The sequence below is a fragment of the Selaginella moellendorffii genome, unplaced genomic scaffold, assembly GCF_000143415.4.
Source record: "Selaginella moellendorffii unplaced genomic scaffold, v1.0 SELMOscaffold_9, whole genome shotgun sequence".
Lineage (NCBI taxonomy): Eukaryota > Viridiplantae > Streptophyta > Lycopodiopsida > Selaginellales > Selaginellaceae > Selaginella > Selaginella moellendorffii.
In genome coordinates this window covers 2746042-2773799 of record NW_003314270.1, presented here as the reverse complement: position 1 = coordinate 2773799, position 27758 = coordinate 2746042, and the positions used below count along the sequence as shown (strand labels likewise).

General features: G+C 46.3%; 9 protein-coding genes and 1 non-coding gene across 21 annotated transcripts; 3 read left to right on the top strand and 7 right to left on the bottom strand.

The window, feature by feature from the left end:
- The first annotated feature begins 97 nt into the window (after positions 1-97).
- LOC9633351 lies at positions 98-1526 on the top strand. Of its 2 annotated transcripts, XR_002992084.1 has the most exons (4): positions 98-755; positions 831-872; positions 993-1335; positions 1418-1526. XR_002992084.1 is itself a non-coding variant. In XM_024672515.1 (3 exons), exons 1-2 carry the CDS (start codon positions 307-309, stop codon positions 850-852), a joined length of 471 nt encoding a protein of 156 aa, XP_024528283.1. In that variant the 5' UTR covers positions 98-306; the 3' UTR covers positions 853-872; positions 993-1526. The 2 variants fall into 2 exon arrangements, 1 of the variants encoding a protein (XP_024528283.1); XM_024672515.1 differs by having other exon boundaries at positions 993-1526.
- Positions 1478-4413, bottom strand: LOC9631113 (vacuolar-sorting receptor 1). 4 transcript variants are annotated; one of them, XM_002967718.2, is made up of 12 exons: positions 3984-4411; positions 3228-3920; positions 3081-3169; positions 2874-3027; positions 2738-2814; positions 2602-2683; positions 2466-2548; positions 2325-2391; positions 2107-2235; positions 1937-2043; positions 1766-1874; positions 1478-1685 (listed from the first exon to the last, which is right to left on the bottom strand). In XM_002967718.2, the coding sequence occupies exons 1-11, from the start codon at positions 4291-4293 to the stop codon at positions 1779-1781; spliced, it is 1887 nt and encodes a 628-aa protein (XP_002967764.1). In that variant the 5' UTR covers positions 4294-4411; the 3' UTR covers positions 1478-1685; positions 1766-1778. The 4 variants fall into 4 exon arrangements, with proteins under 4 accessions (XP_002967764.1, XP_024528280.1, XP_024528281.1 ...); XM_024672512.1 differs by having other exon boundaries at positions 1937-2235; positions 3984-4413; XM_024672513.1 differs by having other exon boundaries at positions 1478-1874.
- A 63-nt stretch (positions 4414-4476) lies between these two features.
- LOC9633350 (PITH domain-containing protein At3g04780) lies at positions 4477-5595 on the top strand. Its single transcript, XM_024672514.1, has 8 exons — positions 4477-4610; positions 4668-4754; positions 4823-4946; positions 5005-5053; positions 5112-5169; positions 5225-5271; positions 5326-5403; positions 5471-5595. The coding sequence occupies exons 1-8, from the start codon at positions 4554-4556 to the stop codon at positions 5523-5525; spliced, it is 555 nt and encodes a 184-aa protein (XP_024528282.1). The 5' UTR covers positions 4477-4553; the 3' UTR covers positions 5526-5595.
- On the bottom strand, positions 5501-6228 carry LOC112345538. Its single transcript, XM_024672516.1, has 3 exons — positions 6093-6228; positions 5950-6046; positions 5501-5883 (listed from the first exon to the last, which is right to left on the bottom strand). Exons 1-3 carry the CDS (start codon positions 6144-6146, stop codon positions 5612-5614), a joined length of 423 nt encoding a protein of 140 aa, XP_024528284.1. The 5' UTR covers positions 6147-6228; the 3' UTR covers positions 5501-5611.
- Positions 6229-11833: 5605 nt separating this feature from the next.
- LOC9633349 (protein PGR) lies at positions 11834-13637 on the bottom strand. 2 transcript variants are annotated; one of them, XM_024672968.1, is made up of 9 exons: positions 13594-13637; positions 13385-13527; positions 13178-13291; positions 12873-13095; positions 12566-12814; positions 12247-12506; positions 12151-12152; positions 12014-12082; positions 11834-11943 (listed from the first exon to the last, which is right to left on the bottom strand). In XM_024672968.1, the coding sequence occupies exons 2-6, from the start codon at positions 13525-13527 to the stop codon at positions 12375-12377; spliced, it is 861 nt and encodes a 286-aa protein (XP_024528736.1). In that variant the 5' UTR covers positions 13594-13637; the 3' UTR covers positions 11834-11943; positions 12014-12082; positions 12151-12152; positions 12247-12374. The 2 variants fall into 2 exon arrangements, with proteins under 2 accessions (XP_024528736.1, XP_024528735.1); XM_024672967.1 differs by having other exon boundaries at positions 12151-12506.
- A 1233-nt stretch (positions 13638-14870) lies between these two features.
- Positions 14871-14943, bottom strand: TRNAA-CGC. The gene has a single exon. It is a non-coding gene; the product is annotated as a tRNA-Ala (tRNA).
- A 2974-nt stretch (positions 14944-17917) lies between these two features.
- Positions 17918-19167, bottom strand: LOC9631112 (F-box/kelch-repeat protein SKIP30). Its single transcript, XM_002967715.2, has one exon. The coding sequence runs from the start codon at positions 19070-19072 to the stop codon at positions 18011-18013; it is 1062 nt and encodes a 353-aa protein (XP_002967761.1). The 5' UTR covers positions 19073-19167; the 3' UTR covers positions 17918-18010.
- Positions 19168-19280: 113 nt separating this feature from the next.
- On the top strand, positions 19281-21747 carry LOC9633347 (probable DNA primase large subunit). Of its 3 annotated transcripts, XM_024672814.1 has the most exons (18): positions 19281-19452; positions 19517-19578; positions 19643-19734; positions 19801-19882; positions 19941-20000; positions 20046-20100; positions 20163-20263; positions 20310-20374; positions 20426-20474; positions 20528-20575; positions 20620-20709; positions 20759-20818; positions 20872-20931; positions 20983-21057; positions 21112-21197; positions 21257-21350; positions 21407-21514; positions 21569-21674. In XM_024672814.1, the coding sequence occupies exons 1-18, from the start codon at positions 19290-19292 to the stop codon at positions 21641-21643; spliced, it is 1425 nt and encodes a 474-aa protein (XP_024528582.1). In that variant the 5' UTR covers positions 19281-19289; the 3' UTR covers positions 21644-21674. The 3 variants fall into 3 exon arrangements, with proteins under 3 accessions (XP_024528582.1, XP_024528581.1, XP_024528583.1); XM_024672813.1 differs by having other exon boundaries at positions 19643-19882; positions 21569-21747; XM_024672815.1 differs by lacking the exon at positions 21569-21674 and having other exon boundaries at positions 21247-21350; positions 21407-21503.
- LOC9631111 lies at positions 21653-25197 on the bottom strand. 4 transcript variants are annotated; one of them, XM_024672811.1, is made up of 21 exons: positions 25087-25197; positions 24987-25035; positions 24843-24924; positions 24689-24766; positions 24521-24639; positions 24434-24471; positions 24309-24388; positions 24187-24254; positions 24071-24137; positions 23969-24019; positions 23821-23909; positions 23732-23769; positions 23618-23682; positions 23488-23555; positions 22743-23439; positions 22582-22694; positions 22456-22521; positions 22300-22390; positions 22147-22214; positions 22038-22075; positions 21656-21969 (listed from the first exon to the last, which is right to left on the bottom strand). In XM_024672811.1, the coding sequence occupies exons 1-21, from the start codon at positions 25128-25130 to the stop codon at positions 21753-21755; spliced, it is 2226 nt and encodes a 741-aa protein (XP_024528579.1). In that variant the 5' UTR covers positions 25131-25197; the 3' UTR covers positions 21656-21752. The 4 variants fall into 4 exon arrangements, with proteins under 4 accessions (XP_024528577.1, XP_024528578.1, XP_024528580.1 ...); XM_024672809.1 differs by having other exon boundaries at positions 21653-22075; XM_024672810.1 differs by having other exon boundaries at positions 21653-22075; positions 24843-24928; positions 25087-25146.
- A 51-nt stretch (positions 25198-25248) lies between these two features.
- LOC112345517 lies at positions 25249-27619 on the bottom strand. Of its 2 annotated transcripts, none has more exons than XM_024672401.1 (7): positions 27248-27619; positions 26340-27174; positions 26044-26286; positions 25852-25962; positions 25743-25799; positions 25519-25683; positions 25249-25434 (listed from the first exon to the last, which is right to left on the bottom strand). In XM_024672401.1, exons 1-7 carry the CDS (start codon positions 27616-27618, stop codon positions 25393-25395), a joined length of 1824 nt encoding a protein of 607 aa, XP_024528169.1. In that variant the 5' UTR covers position 27619; the 3' UTR covers positions 25249-25392. The 2 variants fall into 2 exon arrangements, with proteins under 2 accessions (XP_024528169.1, XP_024528170.1); XM_024672402.1 differs by having other exon boundaries at positions 25519-25665.
- Between the last annotated feature and the right edge of the window lie 139 nt (positions 27620-27758).

Sequence of the window (27758 nt, the reverse complement as noted above, 5' to 3'; positions counted from 1 at the left end):
TTCCCTCAGTTGTGGGGGATATTCGCGGCAAATCCCATCCGTTCTTATAAACTGGGGATATTCTCCACGAATCTCAGCCGTACGGGGTTTTTAAACAGGGCGATATGTTCTTGGTTTTCTTGGTTTGCTGTGACGAGGAAGAAGACGGGGGAGACGAGCACGCGATGGCGATGCTTTGCGAAAATCTCTAGCGTCACGATCGCATAGATAGATTCTAGGTAGTGGCGCCGTGCGGGATCGAAGGATCTCTCTGGAAAATCGCGCAGAGCGGTAGAATCCAGGGATCCCGCGAGAGATTTCGCTGCCATGGCAACGCTGACGAGAGGGATTTCGTTCCGGCGGCAGGGATCGTCGGGGATGAGCTGGGCGGAGAATTGGACATTCACGGATCAAGGTATGTTCCGGAAGCAAGATCAAGATCCGGCCGGGATGGAGCACCCGGCGCCGCTGGGACAGATTTCGGCGATCTCCGCGACGATCGATCATGGCGACGCCAAGGCCACCGCGCAGCTCAGCCGCAGCCGCAGCGTGGGCAGCGTGGGCAGCACCGTCGGCACCGCCATGCAAATCTTCTCGCCCGTGCTGGAGCTCAAGGATCACCACAATCTCTCCAAGTCGACCAGCACAAACACGACCGGCGCGGCGACGCCAGTGGTGGAGCTCAAGCCCCCGATTAAATCGTGCCCGGCCGCTACCGGCAAGGGCAAGGGATTCAGCGTCATCCGGTGGCTCAAGAAGCGATTTGGAATCTCAAAGTGAGTGACCTTCTCGATTGAATTTCTCTCTCGAGCTTCCCCTCTCACGATTTCTCGGCCCATTGATTGTTCCAGGAGGATAGGAGCTCGAATTTAAACTCATTGTCGTCGTGACAAGTAAGTCCCGCGACCACCATTCCTTCTTTCTTCTCTCGAGAAGAGAAGAAGAATTCTTTTTCTTTCTTGCTAGTTTGGTTCGTTGCTATGGTTTTAAGAGCTCTCACACCATCATTGCAGGGGGATGGGTGCGCAAAGTCTATAGTTTTTCGGGACGAATCAGGAGAAGGTATCGTGAAATCTATATTAAAGCTAGCAAGCTCAGCTCGCACAGGGAGGCAAAGAAGGAAGAACACTTTGCTTGGAAGCAAAAGGGGATCGATCGATCGATCTCTATAAATTCTTCTTTTTCTCTCCCCAGGAGATATTCTACTTTGGGTTGGTGTGGCAAACACAAAGCTATGGACCACGCGGAGGCCCCCCGCCTGCAGCAAATTTTGTCTGGATCCTTAAAGCCTGCACAGATGAGAGAAAAGAAAACGACCATCCGAACGATTTGGATCACTGCGAATTGGACTACTCGGTGAGGGAGTCAGAGTCACAGAATCACGGTCAAAGCTCTTTTTGTAATCCTTCTCATGGTTTTCTGTGTTCTTTCGAGGCAGGGAAAGCGTACAAGCCAGCCAGCCAGCCACTCCGTTATAGAATTAACAGCGACAAAGTTGTAAGGTCTTTACAATGTTTTTATATTTTATCTTTCCAGTCGATTGTCCATCCAGCTCTGCGTACTCCTAAAGTTTTCTCTTTTTTTTTTTTCATTCTGGTACTATGTACAATGCCTACCTACAAGAGCGAAGTGGAAATACAAAACGGAGAAAGCGAGCGAAGAGACGGGGCCTGATCTCTCCAGGTTTACAATGCAGCGCAAGTGTTCTGGGAAAAAAACAAAGGGACAGCCTCTAAAGTTACACACGGAGAAATGGCATCAACAAACGAACGAACGATCGACTTACACCCAATCAATCACTACGCTTCCTCCTCGAGGTGGCGGTGGACTTCGTTCTGGCTGTCCAGAGGCATGTACTGCGCCATGATCGCTCTAATCTCCGAATCCATATAAGACTGCCAACCAGCAGCCACACAGCTCAATACCAACCGGAATGAATGCCAGAGAGATCACGTACCCGGATTCTATACTTGTAAATAACGTAGCCAACAGCTCCAACAACGGCCAAGCCCGCCAGAATAAAGAATGTTGCTGACCATCCTACTCTCGTAACACTTATTTTACCTGGGAAGAGGACAGGGATGAGCCAAAACAAGGAGGAGAGATTTGGGAAGGGATTTGACTCACTGATGCAAGTGTCGTGCTCTTTGATGTAGAGGAGATTTCCGTCGCACTGGCAGTCATAACTCCCCCATGTGTTCTTGCAGTGGCATTCCTTACACTGACAGGCGAGCTTGCTCTTGCATTCATCGACATCTAGAAAAGCATATAACAAACACGTTAGTACTTTGAAGGTTGGCCAAAGCGCTGGCAACGAAGTGCAAGACAAGATGCCTTTGTCTCACCCTCGCACTGGTTCACTCCGTCGCCCCTGAAACCGGCGGGGCACTCGCAACCTTTTGTATGCGTTTCCTGAAACGAGACGATGCCAAAGCGGTCAGACAAGAAAAACGGAAACTCTCTCGTCGGAGAGAGTATTCTAACACCTGACAGGCCGAGTGACGCACACCATCGCGCGTGTCGTGCCAGCAACCGCCATTGTCGATCTTGCACCGTAAAGAGGCAACAGCTGCGAGCGAAATCAGTGTCAGTTAAGTTGGGCTCTCGGCTTGAGCTACGCACCTTCGCAGTGGCTATAACCATCTCCGTCGAACTGCACACCTTGCACCACGGGGCACTCACAAACTCGGCCCCGGAAGGTATCCTGCACCACAACAGAGACGATTCAGTGGTCCATAGAACTGGAAGCAGAACCTACCTTGCATGCAGTGACATTGGCTTTTTTATTTTCCCAACACCCCCCATTGTTCGTCAAACACTCATTCGTTTCCATTCCTGTGTAGCTCGTTAAGTTAGTTTTCAGGCTAACCATCGCATCAACAATAACACCATACCTTCACTTAGGCAGACAGCCGGCTCGGTAGTCTCTTGAAAGCCAGCACACACTGCTTTCAGCACCGCTCCTTTGTCTAGCTTCCCTCTATACTGCCTATTATTGATGATCAATGTAGGAAGAATTGTAACATCACTGCGGCTACCATGTCCCACCTGAGTAAAAAATTTCCATAGGGATCCTCGGATCATAAAATTAAGCCTCTTACCTGCGCATCTTGTTCTTCCTTCAACACTGTATTCTCTGAATCAGCCTCAGGGTTTCCCATGCATTTCTGCACTTTATCAATCGGCAAGCCTGAAATGAAACTCATGTAAGTGAGCCGCGAAAAGGAAAATGTATGCAAAAAACTTACGCAACGACTTCAAGACTTCCTCGGCACAATCCTTGTTATACTTCTTATCCTTCATCGGACACCTGATCTGAAAGTCGGTCACGTAGTCCCACCACACCCACGAACGCTTCATCTCAGTGGCGACTTTGTGAACGCAAAGCTGCCTCAAATTCTCGACCACCACATCCTTTCCATCGTACCCATGATTGAAGTCTTGTTCCGGATCAGGAGCACAGTAGCGGCCATGGTTGATGCACTGAGACTTGCACTGCTTGCTGAGTATAAACGCGTCGGGGCAGTACCATGTGATGTAGTGAGGAGTAAACTGCGTGTATCCCCCCTGCTCGAGAATCTGCGCGGCGCCTTTAAAGTTCTTGACAAACTCCCGCTGCGCCTCACACTTCGGTCCACACTCGTCATTGCTGTTCGTCCAAAACTCGTACTCCACGCGGTCGTCTGGATGAGGCAATGACTCTCGCCAGTCGAGATTGATGTTCACCATGTCCTTCGCTTGGAGAGCTGCCTTGAGCTTGTCCCCGAACGATTTCTCCACCAATGCAGAGGGTATAGTTATGTTTTGGACGTACTCCGCGGAAACGTTATCTTCCTCCGGAGAATCCATAGTGATCAGTGGCTCAGTTTTGTCGTCCGCTACAAGAACAGCAGCAGCTCCCGCGAGCTGAGCGTGCCATACTTTCAATGCAAAGTAGCAATCTGGAAGAAGAAAAGGAAATGAACTTCATCCACTACCCAAACAAAAGAATCAATTTTTCTTACCTCCTCTATCCACGAGCAAAACTGTGGGAAGGCCTCCACTCTTGAGGCCTTTGAAAGTGATGCCAAACTCCGAGAAATTCCGGCATGCCGTGGCGCCCTTCTCTGGATAGACTACATTTCCGACCATACTACCCCCATACTGCGGCACGCCAAAATTCCCTATGGCACTATCGTATGTACCTTTGATGCTGTCAGGCGTGGTAATGCTGATGCTATTCTTCTCCACTAGAAATTTCCCCCAGCACGACGTCGTGAAGATCAAGACCGCAATTGCGAGGGCTGGAAGCACTCTTCCGCGGCCGCGACTCATCCTGGAGCGCCTAGGGTTGGAAACTCCTACGAATCACGCCGATTCTCCTCAGCAGATCGATGCCGCAGCTCCGATCTTCGCGATTTCAGGAGCGCATCGGCTTGATTGAAATCGCAAAAGAATAGACAGCAAAACCCTACTCATGACGAAGGAGAATGATTTCCACGTGGGTCTAGGATCAACGGCTGACATCACTACAACAATGTAGAGCGTTGATTCTCTAGATTCGACATTTAGGGTTTGGGTAGAGGAGCGAATCCATGGCGGCAGCAGTGAGCGTAGCCGCGACGCCAGTTCCTTCGACGATCGCCGGGCCTGTAAGTGAGATTTTGATCGTTTGATGGGATTTCTGGGGATTTTCTCTGGTGTTTTAGGCGGATCTCGTGGAATTCGTGGACTGGTCCATGGTAGAATGCCTAAACGAGAGCGCAAATCACACGCACGCGAACGCGCTCAAGAAGGTCAGCGACAGGGATTTCCTTTTCCATTCTTTGTCTGGCAGTGATTTTAAGTTCTAGTAACAATTCAGGCATACAGAGAGGACGACGAATTGTATCTCGAGAGTGATACCGACGAGCAGCTGCTGCTCTACATTCCTTTCAATCAGGTCGTGAAGCTCCATTCGGTGATGATCAAAGCCCCTGCCGACGAAGGTATAGCGCGGTAGATTTTTCTTTTGTAACGAAACTCAACTTTTTTGTGTTTTGCCAGGACCAAAGACGGTCAGGCTCTTTGCCAATCGCCAAAACATGGGTTTCAGGTACGAGGCTATCGTTTTCTCTCGTATCATGGATTGATTTGTCTTTGCATTCTTTCAGTAATGTTGGGGATTTTCCTCCAAACGATGTGATCACTCTGACCCCTGAGCATTTAAAGGTATGTTGTTTGTTCTTGCGAAGTTGTCCTTTTGACACTCGATCTCTTGAAACAGGGAAAGCCAGTGCTGCTCAAGTACGTGAAATTCCAAAACGTTCGAAGGTAGAGTACGCATCGAGCTTTCGTGTCCAATCCGCTAATTTGGATGAAGTGTAGCGTGACAGTCTTTATTGAAGACAACCAGAGCGGTGGAGAAGTGACCAAGCTGCAAAGGATTTCACTGATAGGAAGCACGTAAGAAAGCAATTCGAAACTAGCCACTTCTTGCGTGTTCTAACGCTGTTCCTTGCGTGTGTCACAGCGTCGAGACCACGAACATGAGCGAGCTCAAGAAAATAAACAACGAGAACCAATGACCATTCATCATTTAATTTCTGTACATCGCGCTGCTAGCAATTTTTCAAATAAGTCGTGAGTTCTTTCTTCTTTGCTTCTTTCTTCTCTATGCGTGTGGAGTGTTGATCACCATGTAGACAAACAAGCAGACGATCACGCTGAAGCCCGCGTATGTGAACTTTGGATCCGTCCAGGCATCCAGCGTTGCTCTCTCGCTCTTGCGAAACTCGTCCACTTCCTCGGTGACAGAAAAGTTCCTGTGAATTGGTTTCCGAGAAACGTACTGCTCCATGTTGAAGTTAAACAGAGGCTTTCTTCGAGTTTCCGTTTTGTAGCTCGACCAAGCCTTGTCCCAGTCGGTGCCTGTGCTACTTTCCTCTGCGAGAAATCAATCCAACGCCGTGCTGTGATCAGAGAAGGAAAAACAAGAGGAATTTCACTCACTTCCATCGCTTGTTGAATCACTTTGATCGCTCGGATCACTTCCAGAGGCCCTGGCTGTTAATCTACTCCATCGCCTCGAGGATTCGGCTCTAAAGTTCTGTGCAAGAGAGTTGTTCTGGAAAATTCTTTTCACTCATTCTTACCTCGACAGCCCCCACTGGGGAAGAGTTGAAGCCAAATCTCTGCGTTGCAGCCATTACTCTGGACTTCACTTTGATCGATCGAAACGAGAAATTTGTAGAGCTCTGGAAGAAGTTAAAAAGGGCATGTGGCACGCGCTCTCAGCCACAAGCACTTGCCGGGCAGGCCCGTGTTGGGGAACACGTGGCACCTTTTGTCAAACACGTCAGCCTAAGTTTTCCTGCTCAAAAACTTAATTCAAAGAAAATTTTTAAACTCCAAGTTTAATGAATCAAGAATCTACAAGCATCACAATCCATTAAGATTCAATAATAAAAATGCACAAGATCAAGAGAAAACAAGCTTCAACAAAAAATTAACAAAAAAGAGAAAATTCAAACTAAAGAATCAAAGTTAATCAAATTTGAAGAAAGGGTGAAATTCCTAAACTTCACAACCAATATTAGGGTTAGAGTAAGTTTAAGCTCGTGCTCGATGATGTTACTCGCCAGAGAGGCTTCGTTTCTTGTGTGCGATGGCGTGACCGAGGAGGAAGCCAAGGCGCTGCTAAACTACGAAGAGATCACGAGGTATGGCGTGCAATACGAGAATGGCAGCTTGTTGGTGCGCGGGGATTTCCATAGCCAAGCTCGGACGTGGATGGCGGCCACCCTCATACCCGAGACCGGCATGAGGAGGGTATGTTTTGAGTTCCCTCATTTGATCCTTTCCTCCGGCGTGATCAAGAAGGTGGATTTTGCGCTGTAACCGAGAGGAGCCAAGAGCAGCGACGGGTTTGTGGGAGAAGTTGCGTTCACCAACGAGGACAATGAACTTGCTGGATTCTCTCGCGCTTGAGTCTGTGAATCTGGTGTTTGCGTTTTCTCTCGAGTACGACGAGATGGCTCGAAAGGGGAGCTACAAGTTTTTTGTGGGCTGCCGGTCATGGGGCAAAGGAGGTTCAAGATGGCTTTCCCCGCTGAAGAGGTGTTCAAGCATCCTGCTCTGGAAGATTTTGTTCTGGAGAGGTAGGGAACTGCTTTTGAGATTGATCTTGAGGGCTTCGTGGAGCATATGGATTCGTGCACGGACATCTACTTTTGAAATCCTAGTTTGGTTTTTGCTTGGCTCTTGTTCCAAACCAAGAACTTTTTAAAGGCCAAGGGAAAATTGCATAAAAGCCCGCGATGTGCTGGCGACGGCCTGGGACGCGCTGGATTTCCAGAATTCTTGTTCTTGGGGTCGCGATCGATATTCTGTGATGAAATCGTCGCGATCGATAGAGTATGAGAGATCCATGTACGCAAGTTTCTGAAACGTTCCTAGTCTGGAGCTTCTGGCGTAGAGCTCCACTGGCCACCCTTGATCGGTCTTGGTGATAGACAGTCGTGAGTGTGATCGTCGAACCAAGGATTTACACTGAAGTGAGTATGCTCCCTATAACTAATATCATTTCCTTATATATATATTCTTTTAAAGGCACTAAATCTTACACTTCATTGTAAAATATCCTGAAAAAACCTATATTTTGCACTAGCTAATGCAATGCTTTCTAAGGGGATGTTATTCCTCACTATGCAGCAATAGTGGGTATGGGTCTATAACTTGTTTTTAAATTTATTATATATGTATACTTTTTAAACCCATTATTAGGCAATTGCTATAGTGCTCAAGAAAAGTTTGTAGACCCATAAAAACATTTGTTGTATCAAAAAAAAACTAGCATAATAGACATTGAATATAATAGGATTTTGTGTTTTTAAGCAGTTTTGTTATACCAAAAGCAAGATCTTGCAAAAATATGTAGCATTGCTCTTGAAGTGTTTGAGGTAATAACAATATTTAAAATTTTATATTAGTTTAACTTTATAAAAGCCATCAATAGAAAGAGGATTGTAATATAGTTATGGTAGAGGTGAAGGTGGAATATTACTAGAACTTGGGAATAGAGGTGGAGAGTGATATGAGATGCTAGAGACCCAAATATGAGTAATAGTGACTTTCCTTTGAGCCATTTCTATATTAAACTTTTTAGTTTTCTAAAGAGCATAAAGATAACAAAAATATTATAATAACTAACTTTTCTTGACAATTTATATATTAAATTTTAGTCTTGGGAATGAGGTTTATTTATTATGACACTAATAATACTCAGATTCTTGAAATGTCAATCTTAGAAATGAGATTTCAAAATCCTAGTCTAGTTGTGAATAGAAGAGCTTCTAGAATTCAAGATACACATGCTAGAATATTTATCATTCTAATGACCATCTACTCCATTACATATATATTCTTTTTTACACTTATGCCAACTTTCTAGAAAAAAAATAGATTACAGGGAAATATAAACTATATTATAGTAGCAAGACATACAAGTATGCAGGCCCACATGCATTCTATTAGGAATCCCCTAATTCTTGCCACATTCCTGACTCTTGCCGAATTCTTGAATTCCCCAATTCTTGCCACATTCTTGACTCTTGCTGAATTCCTGACTTACAGACCACATTCCTGACTCTCAAGACACTTCCTATTTTTAACTTTCTGATTTCCCGTATGACTCTTGAATCTCGAGCCACATTTCTGATGATGACATGGTGCCTCCTTGACCTCAATTATATTTAGGCCGTCTTCGATCCAAGAGTGGTGGAGCTTCATCAACTTATAGTATATATAGGTTAGCCTTGTTCCATTTATCCACAATCTAAATTAACGCTAGTGTAAGGCCTTTTTTTCGTTTCCACTAACTTTTCTCTTTGTCTTCTACATTTTCTAGTCTTGATCTTGTTGGGGGTCTTGACAGTTTGATTCAGATTATGTTTTTTCATTTTTGATTTAGCTTGTTTTGATTGTTTGATTGCCTTTGCCTTTTTCCCCCTTTTTTCTTTCTTCTTTGCCAATGGAGTTTCCAAGCCATTTTGATTTCTTTGCCGAAGTCCTTGCAAAAATCTAATCTGAGAATACGAAGTTGAAGGTGACCCTTCTTCGCCAGCAGGAGCTTGCTTCACTTTCAGCTCAAGGATCCAGCAAAGTTCCTGAACCGAAGGTGAGTTTCCCAGTGAAATTTTTAGGCAAGCGTTCAAAGCTTCATGGATTCTTGAATTAGATGGAGCTGATCTTCGCACTTCAACATTGGCGGTACCCCACTCCCGAGTCTCAAATCGGTGCTATCGGGATGTTGCTTGAAGGTGCAACTTTGTTATGGTTTTCTCCTCTCCTAGAGAAGAGCATGAAAGAGGTCGTGCTGATGGATCTTCAGTTGTTCAAAGAGAAGCTCAAAGCATGTTTTGGCAAGATGGATCGGGTTCGGACTACCACTACAAAGATGAAACGTCTCTCTCAAGGGTCTCGTCCTGCCTCAATCTATGCTGTAGAGTTCCAACTCCTTGCTTTGGACACTCAGTGGGATGAGCGGGCCTTGATTGATCAATTTCGTTTCGGCCTCAACAAAGGTGTCAAGGATTTGTTGCTCACTATAGAGGATCCCACGGACCTGTCGGATGCCATCAACAAAGTTGTTCGATGCGACAATCGTCTCTTTGAACGTCGTCAGGAAAATCACCGCACCGCCGTTTTCCCGTCCCAGACTTAGGAATCTCAACTTGAGTCTTCGGGGCATACTCCTGAACCTACTACTCCGGTCCCAATGGATATTTCTAGTACTCCTCGACTCATCAAAGGGAAGTTGAGTTCTGCTGAAAAGCAATGTTAAATATCTCATAATCTTATAAAATGGCCAAGCAATTGCTCTAGATATCTTCCCTTGGGACATTTAATAGAGTTTATATAAAGGGGCAATATTGATCTTAAGGATGACAATCTGTTATAGTGACATGTGATCGGTGGCAATGGTGCACTGTAAGTGTTCTCTAGCTTGCCATAAAATGAGATTGAAGAATTGGTGATGGTGATCAATTGACTAATGTGCTGTACTTTTTAGTATGTGTTACTTTCTTTTCATTCTCCTATAATCTTTATGCAATTTCACTAGGATTTTAGCACTACAACTTTTAAATTTCCCAGGTTGGATGTGGGCAATGGCAGTCAAACACACTGCTCTTATAGTAAGTACATACCACCTTGATGTCCGGGCCTTTCAAATCTCTCTCTCTCTCTCTCTCTCTCTCTCTCTCTCTCATGGAATCAAGAACTTATATCTTTTGCTTGTAGGAGTAAGCGCTCCCTCCTTCCTAGGGGCAAGGAGCTTCAGTTGCTTAGCTCTGTGCTACACTTCTGTGGTATGTATCCAATTCAAGCTGTCAAAAGCAAGGCATGGAGCAAATTCCTCACGAGATTTTATTGTAACAGCACTGAGAAAACAACAATCAGACTCACTGCTCTTATAGTACATATGCACATACACCACTTGATGCCAGGGCCCTTCAAATTACTTTCTCTCTCTCTCTCTCATGAATCAAAACCTTACTTCTTTTGCTTGTAGGAGTAAACGCTTCTTGGCTTCCTAGCGGGTAAGGAGCTTTGGTTGCTTAGAATTGTCGATCATTGCTTCACTTTTCTGATATGTATCCAATTTAAGTTAGTTGAATGCAAGACATTGAGTTCCTCATGAGATTTTACTGCAACAGCATTGAAACAATGTGAACTAAGAAGACAATTGGTCCACAAGTAGGCACTGAACCACAGGAAGACTTTGATGGCCTTTCGCAGCAATCCGCAACTACCATACATCTGGAAGAGGAGATTGCCAAGATGGGTGTTAGTGTCATGGCCCCCTTGCTCCAGCACAAGCTCAATAAGAGCTCCAAAGTCTACTAAAACCAAGGTAATTAGTAATTAATATAAAAGTTAATGTAATTTATTATGTATAATGCAGAGCTTGCTTAGAAAATTTTGGAACCATATACATATAAAGGGAATATACAAATACATAATCTCATAACACTATACTATGGAAGAGTATGTTGATTTTTTGCATGAGGTGCCATATCAATATTGCTTTGAGTTTAAAGATATCTTATATCTCGATGATCCTTTAAGTTCTTTTTTTGTTTTATAATTTTTTTCAAAGTAAATTTTTTATCTTACAAGGAAGGAACACAATGTGACTCATCAAATTATTACTACTGGCCCAAATAGAACAATAGACAACATGGTAGATCTTTCTAAGAAAAGTCAAGTTGGAGATCTTATTGTCATAAACTATGGTAAGAGTAACTTCTATTTAATTTTTAATATGGTTTTTAAGGAAATGATAAATGTGTCCTCTTCATGATTGAAGTTGCTGTTACTCAGTTCACTCCAAATGTCCAGAGAAAAATATAAAACTGGAGCACTAAGGGTGTAGGTAATAATTTATTTATCAATCCTGTAGTGTTTTAATAATCTTCCAATATTTCAATTTTATATTTGTGTCCATGCTCTTTTTGCACTTGCTATTAAAATTTTATAATTTTAAACTTGAAATTTTTATGAAATTTCATAATCTTAAACTGTGGCCAGTATTTCTCAAGTATGTCTATCTGTCTACTTATATATTTAGATATTGTATCTATCTATTTATCAGGATACATGTCTAACATTAACTTCTCACCAGATCACTGTATGTGTAGAAAAAAAGCAACAACCATTATTATTCCAGGGTATGTGTTGGGAAATGAAGATTGACTTGTTTGACATTCAAGAGCATGTACTAAGTTGAAGGTAAACATCAAAATTCACCTTTGTTGATATCTAATACTTTGTCTCCTAAAGTAATTCAGAACCTCTTTTAAATAATGACAAACTTCCTATATTGCAAACAATCTAAGGGGGTGTTATTTGCAAGTATATTATCAGCATTGTAAACGTTTCATGCTAAAAAATTTGTCAACAGTTTATCGGGAGGATGGTATGTATTTTGTTGATGGATACTTTCTGGAGAAACATCAATTTTTAGTAACTGAGAAGTTAAAAATCTAGTAAAACACAAAGCGAAGTTACATACCTTTATTGATCATCATCAGCCAAATTGTAAATATCTGACCGGCTTTCATCGTCCCAACTATCTTGTTGTCTGCTCTAGACGGATGAGAAGGAAAGTTTTTTAAAGAGAAGGAATTCACGAGGGACTCTCAAGGATACGTCTGCAGTGGAAGAGCTCCCCTCCACAGTAGAATTTTGGTATATTAGTCCTCGAGAAACGTTTAAAGTGAAGCATATAAAAAATAAATAAAGTACCTGTCGCTTGGATTGCCGTGCTGGAGAGATTCATGTCAGACACGTCAACCTTCTCTTCTTCTCTCTTCTCTCGAGAGTTTGTTAAAAGGTTATCTTGTTATTTAGCCACCGAAAGCCCAACCGACTTCTTAGAAGACGAGAAGGCTAATCGCAGCAGTTACCAAAGAAGTAAGCAACGCGGAGGCGAAATTCACACCGTTATTGCTCAGAAAATCCTCTCCCGTAATTCGTTTTACAGTCGGCCCTGGTTTTCCCACAACCTGTTCCACGGCAGAGATTGTAAACAAGAGAACTAGCAAAAAGCTTTCAAGAAACTTGCCTTCTTTCTCACTTTGCACATTCCAGAGAACTGGACGGTTGCTCCAAGCAGCGAATCCATTAAGCTACCAATGAATCCTGCGAGGCATCCAAGCGGCAAAGCCTCCCACTGGCGAAGCATCGTGCTTCCTCGACATGGAGTCGTGAGCATCCCTGTTAGAACGTAAACCAGACCGATGAAAGCTCCTCCAACAGCAGCAGCAGCAGTTCCCAGCAGTGTAACTCCACCGTTGGTACCTCGAGGTACCACCTGAAAGACAAAGATAAAGTTTCAAAGAATTCACTCTCGAAGTTTTTCCTTTGCTTGCCTGCATTGTCGTGATCAAGCGTGGTTGGCTTTTGCTAAGGACTCCAACCTCGGACGACCAAGTATCTCCCGCGCAGCAAGCATAGTAGCCGAGAATTCCTCCGAGAAGGCCAGTGACAAGAGCATCCCCCTTGGAATCCATACACTTGTCTTCCCAGCCAGTATAATATGCCACAGCGAGCGATAGCAAAGTTCCACCCGCACTGTTGGCAAGAACCTGGAGCCTACGAAAAGAATTTATTCAACACTCTCTACAAGAACAAACTCACAAAGTAGGAAAAACTTGGGCAAAATCTACAAACTTACCAGTCTCGTTGGCCACCCTCCTTGAAATCGTCGTCCACGCCTCGTTTTTCATCGGACTTATACTTCGTGAGGAACGAGGAACTCAAGTAAAACGCCAGGACGAGAGCTCCAAACCTTGAAAATCAAAAAAAGAATTTCAACACACAACAGTCCAAGAACAAAGAAGCACAGAAAAGAATTCCCACACAACCAGGACAAGATTTCTACCGGATTCCCGAGGCCATGGACAGCGATAGCACCACGAAACCCGCCACAGCTCCCGATGGCGAGAGGGATTTCTTCACAAGTCCCCGCGCGGCGACGAGAGCCGCCACAAGCATCGCCAGGACGATTTTCAGCATCGCCTCCATCTGCAGTAGAGTTAGAAGAGGAGAGATTTCGCTCGCGATCGATCGGAAACAGTGATAGGCGCTTACATTTCCTGCGATGGCTTGCTCCTCGCAAGCCCTAAATCTTAACCATCGTTAACGAATTCTAACTATTAAGAATAGTCAAATATTCCTTATTCCTCATCTTTGATTTTCTCGAATGAATGGTAGGACCAACTGCAAGAAATATGATCGTCGATTCTAACATTATGGACTGGATGAGAGCTGGGATTTGATTAAAATCCAAAAGTAACTTGCTCTTGCTGGCCAGATCTTGTGGGAGATCTTCGTGGTCGATGATGCTATTGAACAAATTCGTTGGACCTTAAAAGAGTGGACTCAAATTTCTTGGGCGTAGCTCAGATGGTAGAGCGATCGCTTTGCATGCGATAGGTGAGGGGATCGATGCCCCTCTCCTCCACTTCCAAATTTAAGTGAAGATAATAGAGAGGAGAAATGCTTTTGATCCGGCATTTTCCGATTTTATCTTTTCAACCATGACAAAAAAAATGGAAGTGAGGGCATCGATCCCCTTACCTATCACATGTGAATCAATTGCTCTACCATCTGAGCTACACCCCCTCAGCAAAATTAATCAGCATGTATGCAAAAGCACGTCCACTACATATCAATCCATTTATTCCAGCAAAATATGGTTTTCTATCTAGTGTACACTAGCACTTCGCATCTTTCTTCATTACTACTATGAAATTTAGTTTAGATATGATGTTTCTTTTCAACGGCTATGGATGCAGCTGTAAGCACAATGGCTAGAGTCTTCTCCCACAACCGTTGCAATCGTGTTCATACACCATTTTATTCCATTTTATTCTGTCGTCGACATTCACGAACGTTGGAAAGGTATTTACCTTTCTTTTTTCTTTCAGCTTTTGAAAGATTCAGGGAGGTTAACTAAAATGCCTGGCTACATTAACACAAAGTTTGGAAACGTTCCGATGGGAAAAGGCACGGTATGACTGACTGAATTATAGAAATGCCCCAGAGCACTTGGAATGGTCGATATTTACTATCAGACGCTCTAGTTACGATGGTGATTCAGAAGTTTGATGAACAAAAGTTTCATGTTCTGATCGTGGAATTGGCTTTTTAGATGGGTGAGCTCAAGAAGCTCGTCCAGGATAGACTCTCAAAAGCGAGTGCCAGCACCATATGGGGAGCTCATGCCATGCATTACCCCCAATGTGGAGGCAGAGATGGAGACGCCACCTCGAAATGCGAGAGACAAAAGTTCGGGATCAAAGTTTTGGTATAGAAAAAGTACTCGATGGATCACAGAACTTACTGAACGTGGTAACACAAAACAATGGAGGTGAGGGGCATCGATCCCCTTACCTATCGCATGCGAAGCGATCGCTCTACCATCTGAGCTACACCCCCTAAGCAAAACTTATCTGCATTATCAACGACTGGGCCACCACGGTATAAGAAAGGCCGCGACATCTAACAAGACAATCCATTTATTCCAGCAAGAGAAAGAGATTAGCTCTGGTTTTCAATCTAGTTGCATCTTTCTTGTCATGACGGGTAATTCCTTGCTGGTTTTCACAGTGATCGAGATATGAGATCTATGGTTGCGAGCTGACAAGTTCTTCAAGCTTGTTGCTGCTGAGAATTGGTCCCACCGCTGTGCCCGATATGGGAAAGAGACAGCTCCTCAACACCTTGCTACTGGAAACACTCTTCAATCACATGTGAACTTTCGATTTGCTGGTTTGATTTACAATCTGATACTATAGCTGTACTTATGAAACAAGTTTTAGAACAAGAAAATTTACTTCAGTACGAATCTAATAATGGCTATAGCATCAGATGAATCCAATCATTCATTCATATAATGTTGCCCCCGAGAACCATTTCTGGTTTCTTTAAGCACCAGAGACAGATTAGAGCATTCACATATTTCAGAAATGTAAACTCGATTTTCTCGCCTTGACGAGTTCAATAGAGTGTCAAGAGGATGGAAGAAACGATCATGGACTTGAGATTGGACCGGACGACGCAGCACTCGTGAGCTGTATCCAAGATGCCTTTGCTGAAAGCAAAAGAGGAGAGAGCAAAAAGGACGTTGCGGCAGCAGCCAAGGAAAGCGACTGGAGTTGCAACACAAACCTTGTCTTGGAGCTTGTCTATATGCGCTTAACTCCTAATCATCTCGTCGAGCCTGGATTGGCATCCCTTGCGGTCCTCGGTGTCGATTCCACCTCATGCTTGACATATCCGTTGCTTTTGGATTGACAATTTTGCATTTGTTTCTTGTCCTTGGATTGAGATTTATCTCCATAATACCGTTCTGGAAGCAACGGTTTTGTTTGTGATAAAAAGCAGCTCAAAAACCTATAGTCGCGGAATTAGAATTGGATGCTAGAATAACAATGTTGCTTTGTACTGAAAGAGAGTGACGATCAAGTAGGTGTCTGTCTGGTGCACTGATGGAGGTAAGTGACCCTTTTTTTCTCCAGTGCTTCAGAGGTTCCAGCCAGTGATATGTTTTTCTTTTTTAATAATTTTTTTTTTACTTTTCTCTGGTTTTGGGAAAAAAAAATTAAAAAAATGGATACAGGCCTAAAGCTGTGTATTAGTTGCCGACAGCTTTTCGCAAAAGCATGTTCGGTTCTGGAAGACTTGATTGCAGCAGAGTGTTTGGGATGGCAAGTAGTAAGCGCTTAAGTAGGTTCTAATCCCGAGTTGATTGATCTTGCCGTGAGTGGACCAACCTGTGTTAGCATGGTATGGTTTGGACGCTGTTCTTTCACGTGCGTTTGACGTTGATTTCAACAGAATAGCTTTTGATATTAAAAAAAAAACAAAAACCAAAACAGCCACATATAACTAAAATAAAAATAGAAAATCCAAAATGTTTCACTCCCTGCTGTTTAATTGAATGCAGGTATTGACCCCCTGTTCTTGCCTGAGAAATTTCCTGCGTACGTTACACAGACGCGCTGAGCTTCGCGAAGCAAAAGCAAAATTTTCCAATTTTTTTTTCTACAATTTTTACTGATGTTACCCACCCCATGAGATCAGATTGTTACCAAAAACAATGGTACCACTAGAGCTAGAGTCAGAACATTATTAGGACAATGGCTCTCCCCCGAAAAACTAGAGCTCTAAAATTTCGCTAGAATTCCCCCCGAAGAAGATAATGGTCAAGGACGATTCCTCGCAAGCGCGTCCAGATGGGCGATCCGATGTAGATCCATCCCCCCCACCGGATTACCATGATCAGTGATCGCCATCGCAATCACACGCATTCTTGCGGCGCTTGGCAGATCTGGCCAGCAAGACGATGAGGAACGCGGCGATGAGCACCAGCGCCGCGATGCCACACGCGATCCCCACAATTCTCCACACATTGTCGACGTAGTAGTGGTGGTGATGGATGTCGTGGTACTCTAGATCGGCAATGTTGGAGTCGGAGCCGCCAGCGTAGAAGTACTGCGGAGGCGGAGGAGCGTAGCGGCTAGCCCCGGAGGATCCCCACGACGTCGGCGGCGGGTAATTGGCGGAGGAGGAGGGGGGCACCGGCGGTGCTTGTGCTTGCGGCGGAGGATTGGGCGGAGATGGGCTCTTGGGGCACTGGCTCAGGCAATTCCCGGCTCCACAGTATCCATCCCCGGTCCCGCAGTAGCCATTCACTCCACAGCAGCAGTTCTGGGGGCACTGGACGGTGGGGCTGCAAGGAATCGTGGCCCAGCACGGACGCGCTCCTCCCCCGAGGAGAAGCGCGACGATGGAGATGGAGATTGGAGCTAGTAGCGCGCGGGGGAGGAAGAACAGGGGAGACCTGGCGAGGACTAGCGTGGGCGACATCAGCATGACTAAAAGATTGGTGACACTAGCGGCGCCTCCTCCCTACCAGCGGCGCCCGCGGCAATGGATGCGCGAGGAGAGAAGAAAATTAAAGAGGAGAGAAGAAAGGGAAAGAGTGTGGATGGATGGACACGGGGAAGAAGGAGAAGTTAGAAGAGACTTACCATCGCTCTCCGACGTGGTGATATGGCAATGGCGCAACGATGAGAGAGAGAGAGAGAGAGAGAGAGAGAGCCCCAAAAGAGGAGAAGGAAAAATGGGAATAAAGTTTTGTTGTTGTTGTTGTTGTGGCAGAGCGCAACGATTAAAAAGTAACAACGCTTTCGAGAGGCAAAATCCCTCTCGGTTGTGTGAGGACAACGTGGATATATCTTGTCCCCACTTGCCTGGACGGGGTATATTCCTCTGCGTTTAGGGTTCTTGAGGACATTGTTTACCTTTAAGATACTTTGTTGCTAATGCGAAAGACTAAGAATGCTTTTAGGGTTTTTGAGAACCTCTCACATTGTTTACCTTTAAGATCCAAGTAGAGCTCTGGATATGAAAGATCGAGTTTTGCTGCTATGCTACTACACGATCATCAATCTCTCCAAAGCCCAGAGACGAAGAATCAAGAGACCGATCGATCGACCGATCACAGGCTCACAACCGCGCAGCCCAACACCGTCCCGGAGCACCAAGTCATGCTCGTCGTCCCCTTCTTCTCGAATTCGCCACCCTCCACGCTCCAGATATCCACCTCCTTCAATACGTGAATCCTCATGCTCTCCTGCTGCGGCCCCAAGATCCCCCCAACCACGTACAAGTCGTTTCCAATCCCCGCCACCCCAAACCCTATCCTGTGGAAGTACTCGGCCCAGTGCCGCCATAGCTGCGGCTCGTTCAGGCCCCGGATCAAGTAGGAGCTCGCCACCCCGCAAACCTCATCTCCCACCACCGCCAATCTCCCCGGGAACTCCCGCCACTGCGACCCATGCAGCGTCCACGAATCCAGCGCCGGATCGTAGAGCTGGACGAGCGAGTGGCCCTTGTACAGCAGCGCCATGGCGCCGCCAAGAACAAGCCCCGAGCACGCCGCGTTGTGGACCTCGCCCACGTCCGCGATGGCCTCCCAGCGGTCGGCCTCCGGATCGTAGATCTCCGCCGAGGCGAGCGGGCGGCGCGAGCAGCCGAATCCCCCCGCCACGACGATCTTGCCCGCCACCGCCGCGCAGGCGAACTGGGACCTGGGCGTGAGCATGGGCGATCGCGCCTCCCATCGCCCCTGGAGCGCGTCGAAGCACCACACGGCGGCGCTGGCGAACGGGCGGTCGCGCTCGCCGGTGGCGTGATCCACCTCGTCGCTGCCGCCGCCGACGACGAAGAGCTGGCGGTGGAGCGCGGCGGTGCCGAAGTTGGAGAGGCGCGCGATGGAGGAGGGGAAGAGTGGCAGGGTGTGCCAGAGGCCGCCGGATGGATCGTAGGCCTCCCACACGCGGTCGGGCTCGAAGGATGTGACGAAGAGCCACTCCTCGCGCAGCCCCGCCGCGGACCTTACCCGGAAGAGCTCGGCGCCACCACCGCCGCCGCCGCCGTTGCGCAGCGCCGCGCGCCACGACCGGCACACCGCCCGCATTGCCCTGTGCATCCCTAGCGGCGCCCGCGCCAGGCACTGCATTGCAATCGCATCCGGGAGCCCCTCGATCAAGCTCGCCATTCGCCGGGATCACTACCAATGCCGCGCCGCACCGCCGCCGCCTCCGGACCATCTAAGAATGGGAAAATCCAGCTCTCGCTAGCTCTCTCCCTCGCTCGCGCGCCTCGCGCTCAAGAACCCTAACGAATATCCTGATAAATGTGCTTTTGCTGTACGTAGCACTTGTGCTCGGATATTCGATGGGGTTAATTTCCCGCCATTTTTTTGTGTTTCGGCTATGGCGTTTAGGAGCATTGGGGCCGGTGGTAGGGCAGAGGATGGGGGCGAGGATAGCCGTGGTGGAGGCGCCGGCTCTGGCAAGCTCAGTTTCTACGAGGCGGCGCCCGATGAGGAGATCTCGCTGGAAGATTTTGAGGAGTACGCGCTGGATCGGCTGCGAGGTTTGTTGCTTTGATCAAATTTCATGAAAATCTCGGCTGCTGGAACGTTTCGTTGCCGGCTCAGTGCTGAAAGGAATCGAGGAAGAGCGGTCGAGGGGGAAGAAGATGGAGGAGATGGATCCGCTGGTGCGTGTCTGTGAGATGTGAGAATGGGGCCGTTGTAATGCGTTCCAAATTTTGATTTTGCCAGGTGAGCGATCTCTGGAGGAAACATATGGGGAGCGATTCCAGCAAGAAGGACGTGATTTCGCATTTCATCTTGCGCCTAGCTTATTGTCGCACGTATGGCATTTTTTTTCGTTTTTCTTTGTTTTGGATATCCAGATTGTTTAACTCTCGTGTCTTCAGCGAGGATCTGCGCCGGTGGTTCCTTGGAATCGAGTCTGTTTTGTTTCGTCATCGTTTCCGATGTGAAATGCCGGCTGCACAGGTCTGGAAAGTTTCATTTCCTTCTCTTTTTGTTTTCAAGTTCTCGTGTTCGTTTGCAGCAAAAACTTATGGACGATTGCAATCTGCCTTACAAAGCAATGACCAGTGCTGAAATTGAGGTATTCATTTCAAAGGCGCCCCAAGTAACTCCCTTGGTCTTGCAGGCGGTGAAGGAAAATTTAGAGAGTGTGGCGCGTTCGACAAATCAGGTTTCGAACTGTAAGCCTTCGATTGTATATGCGGTCACTTTCTAATCTTTTATACTGTACATTTACGTGCAGCTAAAATGTACTACAAGGTTCCGTTTGAAGACGTGCCAGAGCTTGTAAGCGGCCGTAAGGTTTATCTTCGACGTGGTGAAGCTTTTGTTCCCAGAGAGCAAGTAAGATTCCTGACAAAAGGCATTTAATTACTTTTATTTGTTGCAGCTAAGCTTTTTGGTTGTTGGCCAATTTCGGTCTCGCTTGTCGAAAGCTCTCGTTCTAACTAACCGGTAAGCGTCGATATCTACAACACACTACTGATTTAATCTGCCTGAACGCAGAAAGTGGATTTCGTTCATTGCTGGAGAAGAGAAAGATCGACTGGCACCGGTAAAGTTCAGAGTATTTTTATGGTTGACTTCACGCAACATGGCATTTTTTAGATGGTTGAGGCTTTGAGTACACGATACCTAGGACCTGACTACACTCAGGTATTGATGTTTGTAAAGGCAGCTCAATTTACGTTCGTTCGCAGCCAAAATCATCGAATGAGATCTCTTTGCAAGATCTTGATCAACTGGCAAAGGCTTCATTTCCACTGTGCATGCGAAGTTTATTCTTTCAGGTTTGGCTTATCTAGTAATCAGTTAACGGCTTTATCTTCGTTGTTTCAGCTGCGTGATGACCATCATTTGAGGCACGGCGGCCGGCAGCAACTTGGACTCTTCTTAAAGGTGAGATGCTTGTCTTTCGTTTGATTCTTTATACTAAAGTTTCTACGGTGCAGGGGATCGGTCTAAAGCTGGAAGATGCCTTGGCATTCTGGAGAGCCGAGTTTTCTCGAAAGGTGCGCAAAAACTTGACAAGTTTCGAGTATCTAACGGGAGTAATTTATTAGGTGGGTGTTGAAAAGTTTGACAAAGAGTACGCGTATAACGTCCGTCACAACTATGGAAAAGAAGGAAAGCGAACGGTAGGTTTCTTTAAGATTTGTGGAAACAATACTTACATGTGGCTCCTCGTGCAGGACTATACACCTTATTCATGTGTGAAACTGATCATGTCAACTCCTGGCGTTGGAGATCATCACGGATGTCCCTATCGCCACTTCAGGTGTGGTCTGTCCAGTTTCAAAAAGACGCTCCCATTCATTCGTTGCTAGTGACACGCAGCGAGGACAAATTGCGTGCTTCTCTAGGTGGTCTGGGATTAAATTCCAGGCAAGTATCTTCCGCGCTTGAAAAGACCCGAAGCCAGCATTACCAGGTTCGTTCCGGGGACAAAGGCTTTAAAGCTCAGCTAACTTTTCCCGTCCTTGGCAGCTGGCCTGTGCCGAAGTTTTCGAAGCCGTGCACGGGTGTTCTAGCGATGGCATCAACCATCCAAATCAATACTTCGAGCAAAGCCGAGCTCTCTTGCAGCAGCCAAAGGTGAAGCAAATGTGTTCTTTCTCATTTAATGACACAGTGGAATTCTTTTCACAGGAAGAACCAGCATCAGGTGGCGAGAACAATAATAACGATGCCAACGAAGAGAAAACAACGCTGATGATATCGTAATAAGCTTGCTAATTCAAAGCCATGGCAGATATATTATGGAGCAAAACAATCACATACAATCAATCTCCCAGGTAGAAAAAAAATTGCATTCTTCTTTTGCTCTACCTCACTAAGTATCGTGTTGGCTTGTTCCTTGCGATACGCCCGTTTCAACAGTGCTTCCAGGGAAGGGTATAGAGCCACAGCAGTGGTAGTAACCATTCTCATCATACTTGAAACGCTCCGAGAGGTGTGCCTCCATGATTTGGTAGTCGCCCCAGGTCTCTTCTCCAAACTTCGCGAGGATATCCGTGGCATCGAATCCCTTGTTCCTGTATCGACTTTTGCTGCGAGCAGCACAGAGTCAACACCCACAATCACAAAAAGAAAGGAAAAAGAACATGACTGACAGTACCTCCTTCTGTGGCTTGTGTTCATAACTGTCGCGTGCAACTGTCAGAGAAAAGAGAGATACTTCGTTAGAAACAATTGCAAAGCGAAAAAGCGAGCAATTTTTAATCTACCTTTAGTTCTTGCTCGCCATCTTTTCCAAGCACTAGGCCGGCTTCAACGAAAGCGTCAATCATGACCTCTGTGGTGATGAGATGCTAAGGAAATGGAGGTAAGAGCTGTTAGATACGATCTAAAGTGCAGAAAAGGCAAAAAAGAAAGGATACGGCAAACTTTTGAAAGTCGACTTCCACCATCAGCGTCCGCCACCTTTGCAAACAGCACACGCGTGTTTTTGGGACTTCCCCTCATGATCTCCTGCAATTGTTTTTGCAAAAATCAAAGTCGATATTCCAAAGCAGAACAAGGACGATATTCCATACCAATCCCTTCAAGGACACCGAGACCGGTCTTTCGTCCAAAGCTGCAGCTACATCTGGCAAGCATTTCTGGGAGAGAAGAAACGAGTTAAGAAAACCCCGAGAATTTACGTGCATGAACTTGATTACCTCCAAAACGCCACGGGCTTTCTCCACGCGCTCTTCATTCCAGAGCTTCAGCATTAAAACCGTCAAGTGAAATCTCGTAGGCTTGATAAAGATCGATTTCTCGACTCCAGAATCTACGAAACCGGCTACGGTTAGCTGAGAGAGGAAAAACAATCACAGACCTTTCTTCTTTTTTAGCGTTAGAGGCACGTCTTGCAGTGGCTCGGTTCCTTCCGCTTTCTCTTCAGGCAAATCTGCGGTTGTTTCCATTTCCACCCGCACCTCAGAAACAGCATTTTGCTGTTCCTGTTCCGTATCCTCGTCAGCAGCTACGGTTTCCAGGGTTTCTGATGCGGCGGTGTTATCTGTTTCCGTTACCTCTTCAGCAACAGTTTCCTCGGCTTCAGTGGCCAGTGTTTCATCTTCTACGTGCAACTGACTTCCTGATTCTGTTTCTTCCTCGCCTACGGTTTCCGTGGCTGCTGGTTCTTCCTCGACTTGTATCTCCGAAAGTACAGTTCCTTGAGTAGCGGCATCAGTTTCATCTCCTTCATTTGGCTGCATACCCAACGAACCGAGGACAGACTGACGAAACGCGTCCTCTACTGCTGCTTCGACCGAGCGAGTATCATCCACATGTTCCTCCACTCCGGAAGTCACAGTTTCTGCTGCTGCAGCTGCTGCTTCCTCTTCTGGCGCCTCCTGTTCTGGTGTTTCCTCTGCATCAGCTGCTGCTGTTTGTTCTTCATCAACGAGAGGAATTCCCAGCGATACTAGTACGGATTCTTGAAAGGCCTCCAGTTTTTGGACCAGAGAAGGATGGACGCTAAGTGGCAGAGAAAGGAAATGCGAGTACTGAAATTTCGCGTCGTTCACACCCTGTAAAAATGTGTCAGCAAATGAACAAGAATATCGACTTACACTTACTTCCTCAACTATTCTTTGTATCTCCTCTAGCGCTTTATTTACCGAATCCTCGGAAGACCCCTCCACAACTAAAACAAAAGCTCACCAGGCGCTAGCGTGAAAATATCTTACAGATAACGAATAGGCATACCGACAGGGTTTCCGAAGCGTATGGTTGTGTTTGTGTCTTTTTCAATCCGTTGTTTGACTTCATTCCTGCGGAGTAACAATAAGATCAGCTTACGCAACTGCACAATGAACCTACTTGTGTCCTTTAACTAGACGTAGCAGCTTCTTGTCAACCTGTAAAAGTAGTAGCATCAACACCGGAAGAGCAGATGAAATGCAGTATACCTGTATAGAGCCAGAGACCATTTCGCTGTCGTTAGGTTCGACATCACTGACATCTTTACATTCATCTGCTACGGTGTGCATGGTTCTCACTGTTAGCACATAATGCGCACAATCAGCTTTTAGGAAAAAAAAGAGAGAAAGAAATTGCCTGCTTTCGGCATCCATTGCAAACTCCCACTCGCTAATCGTTTTGTCGAAGCTAGAACAATCCATTTCCAAATTAAAAAAAATAAATAGCAAAGGCATTTACCTGGGTTCAGAGAAGAGCTCCTACTGCTAGCAGACTTTTCCGTAACTGACTCAGCTTTGGTGTCTTTCTGACAATTTTCCATGAGACACAAAAATGAACTCGAAAGGTACTAATACCTTGTCTATCACCGGTTGTAAAAGCCTTGTAGCTTGCTGCACGGCTTCGTCCGACAGACCCTCAACAACTAAAATTGAGAAGTTTAAAAAGAATAAAAAGTTACCAAGGGAGTCATGCTGACCTATGTAGAATCCTGATTTTTGCTTCGAAAATGTCAACGAGGTATTGGATTCCGCTTCAATTTTTCGCTTCATTTTGTTTCTGATATTCACGGATGTTCAAGGCATTTTTCGAATAGCGTAGTACCTTTTCGCTTTGATTGACTGAATAACCGCTTGATTCACCTATAAGAGTCATCTACTTGAGAAAAAACATTCAGTTCTTGGCTCATACCTCTACAGAAGCCGAGAACTTGTTCTCCGGTTTGTTGCTCGTGACATCTTCAAAGACGGCTGTAAGTTGGTCCAAGGATCCCGTGCTGGTAACAACATTTGGTTCCAAAGTTCCAGCATCTTAAACAAATCAAGCGAATATCAGATGACCGAAACTGTGCCAACTTACCGGAAGATACACATTGAGCCGTAACTTTGGGCCTCCAAAGCTGCATTCCATGGTGCTTCATCGTTTGTCCAGTCGGCACTGCAAATATCTCTATGCTTCAATCTGATAAACAAATCGCTTTGGAAAATCTCCGAGAAAGTCACGAAAGAAATACCTGCATTTTGTGTCCTTCTCATTCTCTTCTCGGCGCGTACCACACCCAATGCAGCTCTTAGATCCACTTCACGATTCATATCCTTCCTTGTCATTGCAATATGGATGAATCAGAGAAGGGTAAAACCCGATCGAGAAGGCTTACTCTTGCTAGCGAAGACAAAGCGCGGATCGAAATACTCCCTCGCACGATCCTGCACGAAATCACTGGAAATTCGTGGGACTTCTAGCAGCGCCAAGCTCACCTGGTCACTGAAGATGAAAAATCGCAAGCGCAAGCTGATATCATCTCCCGTGCCGCCGATGCGGCTCCTCGCGCTCTCGTCGAAGAACCCTAAGCACTACTTACGAACGTGCCACTCACAAAAGGCAGTAAAGTAAATACTTGAGCAACCTGGTAAGAAGATGAAAAGTTTTGTACTCCAAATATTTACAAGTATCCTGGTTCTTCGACGATAGAGAAAGCGTCAAAAGAACTTGGAGCTCTCCATTAGACGTAACTATGTAGTGATTTTTCATCATAGTAGTTCTATCTATACTCTTTGTAAGTGTCAAAAGACTGCAAGCGCTGGAAGAGGCTTTTGTCTTGCCACCTGAAAATCACACATCATCAACGATGGAAGAACAACGAAAAAAGAGAGAGAGAAAAAAAATTATGGCTCGATTCTCATGCGTACCAATTGCAGAGGTTGTTCTTCGTCTTCTCGATTTTCTTTACACTCGGCGCTTTGCTGCTCCATAGTACTCGCGGCCAAGGGCGGCTTGAGCTCTGTTGGATACATCTCCGCCAAGAGCTTGGGATCCGGGTTTAAGGACTGGAACAGCTTCAAGCCAAAATTTCCCTGTAAGTTTTGCTTCAGAGAAGCGCGGGGAGAAACTTGGAACGAGATGAATTCGTTACCTCTGATGTTATAAGCTTGCAAGCCAGGCCATCGATGGCGGTCACTGCTAGCACAGTCTAGCAAAGACAAAGAAACACTCTTTAGAAAACAAGATTAAATCTTCCTTGCCTGCATGTAAGCCTCTATCAAGTCATCTAGCCCGATCCCGACACGATTAAAATCTCTGCTGTCCATCAGAAGCAGTCGCTCCGTTTCAGTTCCCCAGGTGCCGTCAGGATTCTTATAAAAAAGGTAGAGAAGTTTCGGTCGTCGTCAGCTTTTTCAAAAATAAAAAAACAAGAATGTTAGGACATCACATACCTTGACGGACAAATTTGTCCCGAGCATGTCCCAGGAGTTCATTCCTCGTTCCAGCTTCTCGGACAGAGGGAGCCGTGCCCGTCGAGCATAAATCGCCACAGGGAAAAAGCCTTCCGGGGATGAGCCAACCATGAGCCGGAGATCAGCGGCATAAATGTTCCCTTTGAGATTTGGAATTGTTCCGACATGATAGAGACGTCCACCATGATTTAAGCTGCTCCAACCGTGATTGCCGATCAAAGCCTGCGAACATATAACACCAGTGAATTCAAGTTTTCGCAATTGAAAGCTCTTACCTGGACAATGAAGCGATCGTAGCGATGGTCCATTCCCATAAACTCTTGAAGCTCACCTTCGTGAGTGATAGTCCAGACGCCAATACCGGCATTCGCGTAAGGAATTTTCACGACGGCGAGTCCTCCCATCCTCCGGACCCAAAGCGGAATCTCGGTCTTGGAAACGTCCCATATAGTATCCGGAGTCAGGATGCTCAGGCCACTCGCAGCTATCTCGGCATTGTGGAGATCATAAGCTTTGGCAGCCAGCATCTTGTTCCTTCCACCAGCCAAGCACGCGAGGATTGGATTAAAGACGAGAGTCCGCGTGAGTGGTGGAATTCTGCTCCATGGACGTTGTGTCACATATCTCAGTGCCGCTCGGACAGGCTCCCACACGGGCTCTGGAACGAACAAGCTCTTATCACCACCACCACTGCCGTTTTCTTCGCGAGACCTCCACAAAAGCTTGGCGGTGTTGATCATGATAATACCATCTTCGCGGCACTTCATCAAAGGATCGGGATCGTCCTCGTAGCATGGAACCAGGAAAACTGGCTCGCCCGCGAGCTCGGCTAGCGTAGCAGCATAGCCGGACGACTCCATCCTGTTCTTGTCGTATAAAACCGCGAGCCTGCCCTCTGGAAGCTGGTGACCATTGTAGCTCCCAGCGCGAATGTATGGCATGAGAGATTTCTCGAGCAGCGTGCGGTAGCCAGCAAACTCGAGTTCTTCGTTGGCTAGCGGCATGGCTTTCTGGCCGGATGGACACGAGTTCGTCTCGACGACCACGAAACGCTTCTGCCCGTGCTCGGTAGTCGTGGAAAACAAATCCGCCCCTCCCCACTGGAAGAATCTGGGAAAGAATTCTTTAAGACGATCGCAAGAGTCTCTCTAGAGAAGCTACATTGACAACAAAGAAGCGCTACCTGGTCGAGAAGCTCAAGGCCCTGGCCACGGCGTCATGGTTTGCCTCCGGGTGGAGATGGCAGTAGCGTTTCTTGATGCGATCGTTGCCCAGGGCCATGAAAGATCGCACCAGGGGATGAATCTGCGCGTTGAGGACCCGCGGATAGAAATGCTCCGACGGCTCGAACGATCCGGGCTCGAAAACCTCGACGACGTGCTTCTTGCTGCCGCAATCCTTGCTTGGCGACGCCGGGAGATCCATAATATCGGCCGCCGCGATGCCGCTGGCACTCCTGCGAGCAAGATTTGGAGAATCCCTCTTTACCGATCGTGGGAGCTCAAGAAGAGTGCTCGTACGAAGGGAGAGAACGATCGCCAAAAGCCACCGCATAAGCGATTCATCCCTAATAAATGTGATGAGCAGCTTCACTCCCCAGGATTAGCAACCGAAGGAAGGATACGCGAGCGCATATTCTCGAACATAGGAACTGTTGATGCGAATAATTATCGAGTGCTTAATCTTAAGCAAGG